The sequence below is a fragment of the Ovis aries genome, chromosome 3 (assembly GCF_016772045.2).
Source record: "Ovis aries strain OAR_USU_Benz2616 breed Rambouillet chromosome 3, ARS-UI_Ramb_v3.0, whole genome shotgun sequence".
Lineage (NCBI taxonomy): Eukaryota > Metazoa > Chordata > Mammalia > Artiodactyla > Bovidae > Ovis > Ovis aries.
The window spans coordinates 103,393,604-103,407,082 of NC_056056.1; the positions used below are offsets into that span (position 1 = coordinate 103,393,604).

At 50.9% G+C, this 13,479-nt stretch overlaps 1 protein-coding gene across 11 annotated transcripts in view; it reads right to left on the reverse strand.

The window, feature by feature from the left end:
* Window positions 1–10,664: 10,664 nt before the first annotated feature.
* Window positions 10,665–13,479, reverse strand: part of LOC101112639 (tyrosine-protein kinase ZAP-70) — a 31,887-nt gene continuing 29,072 nt past the window's right edge. For 10 of the 11 annotated variants that reach the window (XM_012173813.5, XM_042246466.2, XM_042246465.2 and 7 more), the window contains one exon: window positions 10,665–12,798. In XM_012173813.5, the coding sequence (XP_012029203.2) occupies window positions 12,675–12,798 (124 nt within the window). In that variant the 3' untranslated portion in view covers window positions 10,665–12,674. Of the gene's footprint in view, window positions 12,827–13,479 lie in introns of all 11 variants that reach the window. The other variant, XM_042246467.2, reaches the window with a different exon arrangement.

Consider the following 13,479-nt stretch of genomic DNA (forward strand, 5'->3'; position numbering starts at 1 on the left):
TCCATTGGATCATAGAAAAAGCAAGGGAATTCCAGAAAAACACCTGCTTCATTGACTTCGCTAAAGCCTTTGACTGTGTGGATCACAACAAATTGTGAAAAATTCTTAAAGAGATGGGAATAACGTACCACCTTACCTGCCTCCTGAGAAATCTGTGCACAAGTCAAGAAGCAGCAGTTAGAACTGGACAAGGAACAATAGACTGGTTCCAAACTGGGAAAGGAGTATGTCAAAGCTGTATATTGTCACTCTGCTTATTTAACTTATATGCAGAGTATATCATGAGAAATGCTGATCTGGATGAAGCACAAGCTGGAATCAGGATTGCTGGGAGAAATATCAATAACCTCAGATATGCAGATGACACCAACCTTATGGCAGAAAGCAAAGAGGAACTGAAGAGCCTCTTGATGAAAGTGGAAAAGGAGAGTGGAAAAGTTGGCTTCAAACTCAACATTCAAAAAACTAAGATGAGGGCACCTGGTTCCATAACTTCACGGCAAATAGATGGGGAAACAATGGAAACCATGACAGACTTTATTTTCTTGTGTTCCAAAACCTCTATGGATTGTGACTGCACCCATGAAATTAAAAGATCCTGGAAAGCAAGCTATAACAAACCTAGACAGCAAAGACGTCACTTTGCCAACAAAGGTCTGTACAGTCAAAGCTACGGTTTTTCCAGTAGTCATATATGGACGTGAGAGGTAGACCATAAAGGAGGCCGAGCGCTGAAGAACTGATGCTTTCAAATTGTGGTGTTGGAGAAGACTCTTGAGAGTCCCTCAGACAGCCAGAAGACAAAACCAGACAATCCTAAAGGAAATCAACCCTGAATATTCACCGGAAAGACTGATGCTGAAGCTCCAATACTTTGGCCCCCTGATGTGAAGAGCTGACTCACTGCAAAATACCCTCCTGGGAAAGATTGAAGACAGGAGGAGAAGGTGATGACAGAGAACAATATGGTTGGATAGCATCAACCATATGGGTTGGGACATGAGTATGAGCAAACTCTGGGAGATAGTGAAGGACAGGAAGCCTGGCAGGCTGCAGTCCATGGGGTCGCAAAGAGATGGACATGATTGAACACCAACCAATGCACACACACATACACACACCTATAACTGAATCGCTTTGCCATAAGTCTGAAACTAACATAATATTATGAATCAACCACATTTCACATTTAAAAAAATCAATTGGCCATAGATGAATGGGCTTATTTCTGAACTCTCTTTGAGTGATGGAGAGCTCATTTCCTCTAAAATCAACTCCTTTCAGATCAGGTAAACTCTCATCATTTTCCCAAAATGGAGCTGAAGTCTGGCTTCCCTGGACCCTCCCCTGATCGTCTCTATTCTGTCTTTGGAGAACCTCTCCTCCCTTGTACTCTCAAAACCCTGAGGGATTTAATAGATCAGCTGCCCCAGTCCAGAGCTTTCCTCCATGGGAGGAAGACATATTTATTAGGCAGCTACTGTGTTCCAAACGCATGCATTTTCACCACTTCACACTCATCACCACCCAGAGAGATAAGTGTGATTATTATCCCCATGTTACAGATGAGAAAACTGAGGCTCCAAGAAGTTAAGTGACCTACTTGAGGTCAGACTCCAGACTTCACACCTTTTCCGATGTACCAGGTTAAACCTTGTCAGTTTTCATTTCACTTCTGTCAAGGACATAGTTTTGAGTTTGTTCTGCATGCTGAAGGTGAGAGGTCAGTCTCCAGCTCACAGAGCAAAAAACAAAAAAGTGTCTACAGAACACACTGCCAGCAATGAATCAGAGCTGAGGTGAGCACTGAGGCCACCAGATGCAGAGGAGTGGAGAGGATTAAACATGATTATAATCCTCCTTTCCAGCCCTGTGTGCTTGAGCAGGTCACGCTAGCTCCCTGGGCTTCCATTTCCTCACCTGTGAATCATCTACAGATGATGCAATTGAACTTTCATTCAAAGTAGCCAACCAAGTACACACTGAAGACTACCTGTTCCACTCCGAACACTCAGGAATGACAGGAAACACTGAGATGAACAAAGACCATAGCAGGGGTGCCCGATGGCAAGGGCTGAGGCCCCCACCCACCCATGGGAGGCTGGGACCAGTGCAGGAGCGCCTCATACATGGGGCCAAGGACACATGCTCCCAAACCACCATGCCTGGTGCACGTGAGAGGCTGCCCAGAAGCGATGTATTCACAGCCAGCTCATGGAGTTTCCCCCACTCCTCAACTGGAAGAATTCGACATCTGAGGAAGCAGAGAAAAAGAACAGTCCACAAGGGGCTCAACACTGCTGGGCACACACCAGAGAACCACAGCCCCAAAGACACACGCGCCCTAACGCTCACTGCAGCACCGCTGGCAATATCCAGGACAAGAGAGCAGCCCAGATGCCCGTCTATGGAAGAATGGGCAAAAGATGTCCACATGCATACAGCGGAATAGCACTCAGCCAGAAAAGGGACAAAACGGGGCCGTCTGTAGAGACACGGATGGACCCAGAGACTGCCACACAGTGAAGTAAGTCAGAAAGAGAAACGCAAATATCACATATTAACACATACGTGTGGGATCTAGAAAAATGGTAGAGATGACCTTATTTGCAGAAATAGAGACACAGACGTAGAGAACAGACGTATGGACCCCAAGGAGGGGATGGATGGTGGGGTGAAATTGGGAGGCTGGGACTGACGCGTGTACACATTTGATACTCACATAGAGTAGATAGAGAAAGTGTTAGTCACTCAGTTGTGTCTGACTCTTTGTGGCCCCATGCACTATCGCCCACCAGGCTGCTCTGTCCATGGGATTCTCCAGGCAAGAAGACTGGAGCGGGCTGCCATGCCCGCCTCCAGGGGGTCTTCCCGACCCAGGGATCCAACCCTGGGCTCCTGTGTCTCCTGTGGTTCCTGCACTGGCAGACAGATTCTTTACCACTGAGTCACCTGGGAACCCCTTTAAAGCAGCCATACTCCAATAAATTCAATAACTGAAAAGGGCTTAACATCAAATATATTTAAATCACTCAAAGAGATAAAGGATGGAGTAAGTGCCATGAGAGAATAGGAGACTATGAAATAGAAACAGGCAGATACAGAAGACCCAGAGTTAGACATAAAAAGTATAATTGATGGAATAGACACTCAGTAGACGGGGAATGGACGCGGAGCTGGGGAGGAGCTCAGCCAGGTCTCATCAGGGTTCGGCGGCAGATACGGAACTAGAGCCGAGACTGGATTCTGGGAGGGAGGGTCTCTGAGGAGGGCAGGTGTTGTTTTCCTCTCTCTTCTTTCTCATTTCTCTTTTCTCTCCTTGAATTGTAAGGCTGGTGTAAGGGCTGAACTCCATAGCCCCTTTCTAGTTGAGAGACAGGGCTTCTGTTCCCAGACTGGGCTGGGGATACAATAGGTTTCTCTTCGGGGTGGAGAGTTAGCAGCCCCCTCCCCTGGAACTTGAGTTAAATCAAACAGAACTCTTAATTTCTGAAGAGAAGTTGGTTAAAAGCCTAGAAAAGCCACTAACAGAATTGCCTCTTTGAAAGGCAAATACTGTACGGTATCACTTACATGTGAAATCTGCAATACAGCACAAAGGAACCCAGCTATGAAGCAGAAACAGGCTCACAGACGTAGAAAGCAGATTCGTGGTTGCCGACGGGCAGAGGAGGGACGGACTGGGACCTGCAGATGCAAACGACGCGTGGGATGAAAGGACAGGGTCCTACTGTACAGCGCAGGGAACTATTTCAATGTCCTGGGATAAACCATAATGGAAAATATAAAAAAGAATGTATATAAATATAAAACTGAGTCACTCCGCTATACAGCAGAAATTAACACATCATAAATTTAAAAAAAAAAAATTTTTTTTTTAAAGTCTCTTCTGTATTGGCCATTGGATGCTGGGTTTGTATCTTAACCTCCCCGAGCCTCGGTGTCCTCATCATAAAATGGGTATGAGGGTCACCACTATCATGAAAATTAAATGGGGATGTATCAGACATTCCCCACATCAAGCTTTCTCACACAGAACATCTCCTGGGGCTTCACAGCTCTGTCCTTTGGGCTCAAAGACCCACCCCCAAACCCTAAGAACAAAGCTACAGGCACTGAGAGACCCCAGCCTCCAACATAGAAGAGAAGTATTTAAAACTGCAAAGGGACATAAAAGGAGAAGAAAAAATAAGAATCAAAAGAGGGCAGGGAGACTGCCGCACCGCTTCCCCACCCATGGGGCCAGAGCACAGAGCTTTGCTTTTGCTCCTGAGATGACGCACATTTTCTGCTCGGTTTGAGGCCTCATAATACAGGCATCTCTGAAATCATTGTCTGACCATGCCACAGACACAAGAAATGTTGATTTGTCTTCGTTTACACAATACAACATAATCTTTCCCATCTGAAGTTCAAGAAGATTTCTAAAATTATAAAACCCATGCTAGGAAGGACGCGGCCACATGGAAATGGCAAGGAGCAGAGAATCGGTAGGAGGGGTTGGGGGAGGGTGGAGTAAGGAGCCTCCGGGCACAGCAACTAGAAAATACGAAAGTCCCTTGTGTCCCATGAGGGCACATGCTCCAAGGAATGGAAGAAAATATTTGCAAATTGTATGACCAGTAAGGGATTGATATTCAACATATATAAACAGCTCGTATAACTCACCATCAAAAAAACAAACAACCTGATTTTAAAATGGGCAGAAGAACTGAATAGATAATTTTCCAAAGAGGAAAGGCAGATGGCCAGCGGTGAAAAGGTGCTCAACATCACTAATCAGGAAATGCAAGTTAAAACCACAATGAGATATCACCTCACACCTGTCAGAATGGCTATCATCAAAAAGAACCCAAATCACAAGTGTTGGTGAGGATGTGGAGAAAGGAAGCCCTGTGTGCTGTGGATGGAATGTAAATTGGCACAAACAGTACGGAGAACAATACACAGGTTTCTCGGAAAACTGAAAACAGAGCCACCACATGACCCAGCCTTTCCACTCCTAGGTGGAGCTGAAAACCAGATTTAAAAAGATGCGTGCATCCCAGTGTTCACAGCAACACTGTTCACAATCGCCACCTAAGTATCTATCATTATTTATAACTGCCACCTGAGCATTCACCAAAAGCAACCTAAGTATCCATCAGCGGATGAATGGATAAAGAAGACGGGCTTCAGCCACAATGGGCTTCCCAGGTGGCTGTGGTAAAGAATCCGCCTGCAATGCAGGAGACATGGTTTCAATCCCTGGGTCAGGAAGATCTTCTGGAGGAAGAAATGGCAACCCACTGCAGTACTCTTGCCTGGAAAATTCCATGGACAGAGGAGCCTGGCAGCCTACAGTCTCAACTACAAACTGGCGCTTGCCAAGGGCATTTGCCAGCTGCCTCTGCGGAGACTGAACTCTGTGCTGCGGCAGCTACTGACCTTCAGCATTCCTGAGGGGGCTCAGGGTGGAGAGCGAGGCGCTCTGGGCGCCAGGGAATCTGGTGGGACAGGTCTTCAGATAGTTAGATATTTCCAGGAACTGTTCTCATGACCCCAGTCCTTGCACCGCTTCACATCTAGAAAAGCACTGCGTCCCTTCCTTCGTGGCGACATCAGCTCCTCGTGACTAGCAGAAAACATGTAAGCACTTGATTGCACTGAGCTCCCCTCCACCAAAGCCTTATACCCTGACCTTCCCCCACCGCCTCTAGGGAGCAGTCTCTCCGAGCTGTTGAGGTGCTCTATCCCGGGCTGCAGTTCGTTTTGCCCCACATAAAACTCTCAAGTTGTGTTTTTTTAGTCAACAAGTCCATGCGGTCACAAACAGTTGGACACACCTAGCACGCGCACACACACATATAGACACACACAGTGGAAGAGCACTAAGCCACGGGGAAAAAGAGAAACCTTGCCATTTCCAACATCATGGATGGACCTGGTGGGCATTATCAGTGAAACAATTAATGCAGAGAAAGACAGATACTGTGCAATATGACACACGTGAGATCTAAAACCTACAGCAAACTGGGAACGCAACAAAAAGCAGCAGCCTCGAGGACATAGAGAGCAAACCAGCAGTGACCAGTGGGGAGAGCGAAGCAGGGAGCAGCGAGACAGGGGAGGGGGAAAGAGGCTCTTAAGCACAAAATGAGCTAAAAGGCCACACTGTACAATACAGGGAATATAGCCAACACTTTAAAAATGGAGGGTAACCTTGAAAAATTGTGAATCACTATTGTACAACTGTAACATATATTATTACACATTGACTATACTTCAATTTCAAAAAAGAAGAAAAAATTCTATAATTCATGCACCACGGGAGGGTGGGGGAAGACGGAGAATAAGTTGCTTTCTGGCAGAGAAACTAGGAAATACAAAAGAAAAGGTCACTTGTCTCCCAAGGGGTCACAGTTCCAGCATGATCCCTTGGCTGGCCTCGGCATCCCTCCTCAAACACAATGTTCCAGCCATTCTAAACCTCTTTGGGTTCCCAAAAGGATGTTCTCTGCCTTCCACATGCTGTTCCTTGTGCCTGGAACACTCTTTCCTCATCTCTTCCACGGCCAGATTTCACTCATCCTACAGGGGACTCAGGTTAGACGTTACTTCCTACATGGAGTCCACCAGGCTGACCTCCTCTCAACTAGGTCAGGAGCCACTTCTGGACTCCCAGGGTCACACGGCCTTCCACCATCACTGCAGCTGACCTTGAGTCTGTGTACCAGGGACACACATCGCCACAGCAGGCATGGGATAAATACTAGAGGAGTGAAATATCTGGAGAAAGAGGTGAGCTTGGTGTGGTCAGGGGACTGCGGGGAGAGGGGTGGAGGTCCAGGTTGGGGTCAGCATTTGAAAGGACATTCTAGCTCATAGGCCAGCCTGGCCGCCTGGGTAGGTAATGAGCTGCTCATCACAGGACGTTACACAAGGAGGTGTCAGCCACTGCCTCCCACAGCCCCTCTCCTTCCCCCCCAGGGAGCCTCAGCCAAAGGCCAGCCCCCTCCAGGCTCTGTCCAGCGCCCTCTGCTCCCAGCTGCTCCGTGGGCCTTGGACCCCCTCCTCTTGTGAAGAAGGCCACAAGGGGTCACAGGGGCTGTTCCCACAGCTTTGGGCAGCCCAGCCATTCCTCAAAAGGCCTCGAGAGCCCTGACTCATGAGGAGAAGGTTCCCATGCATGAAAGCCTTAGAATGAGTCCCACCTGGGCCCAGCCAAGCCCATATCCACCAAGACAGCGGGCATTACATGGGAGCCACATTTGCAGACTGAGCTAGTCCGTGCTCAGAGCCTTGTGTGTGCCCAACCCCAGAGCTTCCCGCCTCAGTTGGAGTGAAGGCAAAATTCCGCACACTCTGCCCCCACCTTCCACCTGACCCACTCTGCTTAGCCGCACTGGCCTCCTTGTGCCCCAGGGCCTTTGCACGAGCTCTTCCCTCCCCTGGAACACTCTTCTCCCACCCTACCTGCCCAGATATCAGCGTGGCTAGGGTCTCCCCTGATGCTCACAGTCCTCTCGGTCCCCAGGGGAGAGTCCCTGCACCTGCCCAAAGTCTGTGGCTGAGACCCCTGACCCCATACACCCAAGGCCAGTCCAAGCACCCCCTGGACTCAGCCTTAAGGTTCAAAGGAAGGAGCTTGATCAAGGGTTCTCTGGCACACAGCATCCAGCTCTTTCACCCCACGTAAACCTATGACTTCAGTCCAAGGACCAGGCTTCCTGGCAGGGGTCCCACCTCTTCCCCTGTGAGCAGGGTCCAGAGCCCTGCTATAGCTGGTCCACGTATACAATAAGCACTCAGCACGTGTGAGTGGAGAGGAGAAGTGCAGGTGGGGAGATGGAAACAGAAATGTGGGCAGAACAGAGAGAAAAGCAGAGAGAAGGAAAGACGGGGGGAGCTGATCTCCACTAACTGCACCCCCAAGACAACACACACAACACCCAGACTGCAGCAGATAGCAGCCAGAGGCCTGGAAGGGAGACTGCCCACAACACACACTCAGCCGCTCACTCAGCAGCTGGAACTCCCCAGGACCCCCTAGACCCACCACCAGCCATGGGGGGAAAAGGCCCAGCAGCAGCCAGGCTCCCCACACCAAAGACGAGGAATGAACACCCAGCGGCCAAGGACAAACGCTGACCTCCCAAAGCTGGAGACAGCCACCGACCTCCCAAAGCCAAGAGCAAACGCTGACCTCCCAAAGCCAAGGACAAACGCTGACCTCCCAAAGCCAAGGACAAACGCTGACCTCCCAAAGCCAAGGACAAACGCTGACCTCCCAAAGCCAAGGACAGCCACCGACCTCCCAAAGCCAAGGACAACTGACCTCCCAAAGCCAAGGACAGCTTCTGACCTCCCAAAGCAGAGCAAACGCTGACCTCCCAAAGCCAAGGACAGCCACTGACCTCCCAGAGCAGAGCAAACACTGACCTCCCCAAACCAAGGACAGCCACTGACCTCCCAGAGCCAAGAACAAACGCTGACCTCCCCCCACCAAGGACAGCCACTGACCTCCCAGAGCCAAGAGCAAACGCTGACCTCCCCAAACCAAGGACAGCCACTGACCTCCCAGAGCCAAGAGCAAACGCTGACCTCCCCAAACTGATGACAACCACTGACTCAACAGCCAGGGAACCACCCCACACAGCAACCAGACCTTTGTACCAGCACAGTTACCCTGGATCTTTACAACTGCTTCCCCAGGACAGTCAGCCCTCCACAGCAATGCCAGGCTCCCCATTAAGAAGCCCCACATCCTCTACAGCCAAGCCCAGGAACAACTACCCCAGAGCCATTCAACAGCCAGACCCTCCCTGGCCTCCAACACGCTCTCTTCTGAGCCCTCGAGCACAGCCCCAGCCCAGCCACACTGCACAGCCCGCCCCCAGCCAGTGGTCGTGTAAGGACCCAAGATAACAGAGCATTAGCAGAGCTGCTCGTAGCCTAGGACTGGCCTTTGGTCAGTGTCAGGGCCACGGTCCTGAATGACAGGAAAGCCCAGAGGCTGCAGCACGCAGACAGCTGAGCCGTGGGTGGGGGTCAGGGGGTGGGGGTGACACCCACAGAAGGGGCAAAGAAAGAGGACAGAAAGAGGTCAGAGCCTGGTGATGAGAAAGGGCGAGAAGAGGGAAGAGGTGGCCCGTGCTGATCAGGGGGTCACAGCTGAGGCCCTTCCAAAGAGGAGCTCAGACTCCACACAGCAGCTGTGCTCGCCCCTGCCCCTTCCCTGGGCAGCCCCTTCCCTCTCCTCCCAGGGCACTGAGGTCAGAGGAAGGAGAACCCAAGAGGAGAGAGGAGGGGACCTTCAGGGTTGAGAAGCCCAAAGATGGGAATCAACAGAGACCACAGTGGACAGAGAGATGGGGCAGAAAGAGAAGGGGGACGGCTGTAAGGGACTTAAGACAGAAGCTGAGACGGAGCCAAGGGGACGGAGTGAGGAGGACAAAGAGACAGACATAGGCAGACAGTGCCGGATGCCACCCCAAGAGCATCCCACAGCCCCCAGAATGCCCGCGGGCTCAGCCAGGCCCGTGCCTACACACAGGACTTCGCTCCCGGCTGTGTCCCACTGAATCCTGAGAGCCTTTTGTGGCCTCCGAGCGCCTCTGTATTGGAGGGCGTCACCAACACTTCCAGAAAGGTGACACCCAGGTCCCACCTGCAGCTGGCAGCTTCCCCAGCGACCCCACATACACACCTGGTGTCTTCCCAGGGACCAGAGGCCGGCTCACGCCCAGAGGAGGTCACCAGAGGGCAAACAGCCCACGGGGGAAGGCAGAGAGGAAGGTCCTCTGGGCCAGACACCTGGGTGGACCCACAGAAGAGGCCTGGGTTGGCCAGAGCCCCCTACATCTGAAGGGCTGGAGGAAGGGGAGGCCTTTCTCTCTTTTTTATTTCCCAGGACTCTCCCCTGCTCAAGCACCCTCCGTGTCTCCCCACTGCCATTCAGGGTTTCTAATTCTTCAACCTGGATTTACCTTCCCTTTCTGGCCAAACCAGAGAGATTAAGTAACCTCCCCTAGTAACTTACTCATATTTTAAATACAGTAAGAGTTTTGTGGACATTAGTAAAATACTGAAAACCATTCAGGCAGAAGGAACAGGAATTACAAAGGCCCAGAGGCAAGCATTGACATCAATGTTTGGGGAACCCTGGAAGAGGTCAGAGCTGCTCACAGGAAAGACTCTTCAAGTGGTTGTGGAGGGAATGGATTGCAGGGCACAGGACTAGGGGGCTGTGAGACCAGGCGGGGAGTTGTGAGTTCTGCTCCAGGCAAAAGATAACTCAAATAGGGCAGCAGGTGAGAGCCAGGTTTCAGAAGCTGAGCCACCGTGGCGTGGGGAACACCGCCACCTCGTGGCATCTTTGTGAAACTGCACCTTCTGTCACTGGCTCCGTCATTTATTGCGAGCACAACAGCGCTCTCCAGCCTCACCCACTCAGTGCACGAGTCTGAGCAATCTCTGGAAAATACTGAAGGACAGGGGAGCCTGGCCTGCTGCAGTCCATGCGGTCACAGAGAGTCAGACACGACTCAGCAACTGAACAACAGCATTCTCCAGTGTATTTGACACCCAGGGTGATCACTTGTTTCTCCCCATAAAGTATTTTCAGCGATAATTACAACTTGAAACAATAATAATGACCATAAAAGAAATGCAGACAGCGAAAATGTTTTCCCTTGTGATATAATACTTTATGTAACAATGTAAATAATTATCCAGGAATAACAAGTAAACAAATAGTAAAACTAAAATACCTGCAAACAGTATAACTTGGGAAGCCACAAAACAGTACTATTGATGTAACTTGATTTGTTCATTCACTTGAAAAGTTAAAAAACAATTTTTGCATTTTAATGGTGTTAAAGTCAGTAATACAGTTTATGAACTAATATATACATTTACCAAATAAAAGAATATATCGCACGGTTTGCAAGCCTTCACGGCTTTAAATTTTAAAGACAAAAATCTCCAAGTGGGTGCACAAAACGGAGGTAATTCAAGTCTGTGTCTTTATCTTTACAATTGCTGTGCTCTCCTTGCCTGTTGTCAATCTTTGCAGGAAGAGACAGTCTGGCAGGGCTTGGAAACCCTCAAACAACTCCAAACGATGACAGATTTACTCTCCAAACACAGAGCTGAGAGTTTGTGTGTCTGGGGTTGACTGTAAAACTGGGAGTTCTCTCAACTACCTTGCAGGTAGAATGCAAAGTTCATGAAAGAATATGCTAACATGAAGCTTACACGTAATCATTACAACTCCATAAGCGGTAAAAATCAGAGTGAGGTCTATACCTAAGTTAATAATCCCAACCTCAATTTCCTGGTTTCGACAATGCACCCACATCACCAAGGTTCCGGGGCCGCCTCCTGGGTGCCCCCTGCCCGCCCCCGCCCACCCAGGTCTCGGGCTAAGCCTCCACACAATCCTGAAGCCCCAGTCCCCCCACCCGCACCCTATAGTTCTACAGAAAATCCTCTGACTTTCTAGAGCTCCACAAACAGAAAGAAAGAAAATCTATCTTCCCTGAAGCCGCAGAAAATCTCCCTGGTATTGAGGGGGATTCATGGCCGCCCTGGAGCCCTCGGTTCTTTGAGGCCAGGGAACTGAGCCCGGGGCCAACTGCAGCTGAGGATGAGGGGGAGTGAGTCCAGAAAAGACATGCAGGGACCTGGCTCGGTTTCACCCACTGGGTGGATTCTGAGCTCCAGCACCCCAAATTTCCGCGTGAGGAAGCTGAGGCAGCAAGGGCCTGGAGATGGCCTTCTCTGGAGCAGGATTGAGCTGGGACTGAGTCCACAAATGGGGCATCAGGTTGATAAAGATTCCCAGCTGCGACTGCCTGGCCCCAGGGAAGAGAGGAGGCAGCTGAGTAGGCGGGACAGAATGCTGGAATCATCTGAAGTGAAGTCGCTCAGTCGTGTCCGACTCTTTGCGACCCTGTGGACTGTAGCCCACCAGGCTCCTCCGTCTGGAGTGGGTTGCCATTTCCTTCTCCAGGAATCACCTGAAGAGACTTTAGAAGCGCGGGTTGGGGCGTGGCTGGGGGAGGTGCCAGCAAGGTGTTTAAGTCTCTGCAGGTGATGGCTCACACGCAGTGAACACGGGCAGCGTCTATTTCACGCCGTCCATGAAGGTCAGCAGTGCCCCGGCCCCTCAGCCCCTAGGCTCACCTCCCACAAACCCCCGACTCACAGGAACATGTTCCCAGGGCAGAGGGGTGGGAAAACCAGCCCCCCAGACCCACACAAAAACAGCTGCTTCAGGCAATTCTCAAGGACCCCTTGCATTGACCCTTTCCTGGTCCTCCCAGCCCCACCCCAGAAAGAGGATGGATCCCAGACAAGGGAGAAGCTGGAGTTTATTCCAATGATTCCAGGTCTTGCAGCCTGAGGACTCCCAGAGTCTGCCTTTCTGGACCCAGAGGAAGGAGGGTCCCGGCTGTAAGCAACAACCCCTCAGCTCAGGGATCCCCGTAGATCCCAGGCCAGGACCATCTTCCCCAGGTCTGGCTTCCTCCCCCAGCCAGAGGGGCCAGGTGACCGGGCTGGGAGTACTAGACCAGCGTGGGCCAGAGAGAAGCTGAGCCGGGCCCAGCCTGGAGGTCCTGGGAGAGAGCTGAGGGCACAGGAGAAGAAGCTGGGGGTGTGGGGGCCTCAGGCCCTGGGCCGGGTGGCGCTCAGGGACACGCAGCCTGAACCCCATTTCCACAAGCGGCGGGCTCCTCTGCCTTGCTGGCCAAGCTGTAGTAGTAGTTGCGCATGCGCTGTTCAACGGTGGCGAAGTCCGGGCGGTCCTCCCACCTGTGAGGGGTAGCAGAGATCCAGGCGGCTGGCCACACCCCCAGAATCCAACTTCAGCTTGTGGGTGGGCGTGCACGAGGTTCAGAAAGCACTGGGGCAGGGGTTATTGGGTGGTGGGGGGCGGGGGGAAATCTGCGTGAAGACGATTCAGGGGTTGCCCTCTGGCATGAGAGGACTGACATCTGACATACAGGATGGACAGGAAGCGTCCTGACTGCTGAAGACTTAGAAATGAGAGCTCACCGGGTGTTGGGGTGACGACCTGGCTCCAGGAAGCTGGGACACTGAGTGCAGGTGTATTGGGGCAGGGTGCTTGGGTGCTAGGTGTGGGCTCACGTGGATGCAAGTATGCTGCCTGGCATGGAAAGGAATACTGGAGTGTGGAGGGGGGTGGGTTCATCTAGTGGAGATTCCAGGTATTAATGTGTGAAATATCCATGAATTGTGTTGGAGTGTTAGACACTAGTCTCTTTGGATATTGAGGTGTTGGTGTATTGAGCGTTTCCTGATAGAGGCTGGCTTAATATATATTGGAGTAGGAATGGTCTAATCATTTCTTATTAATTTATCATAAATTTGTTGTTCAGTCGCACAGTCCTGCCTGACTCTTTGCAACCCCATGGACTGCAGCACGCCAGGTTTCCCTGTCCTTTACCATCACCCAACATAAATAGGGATCTA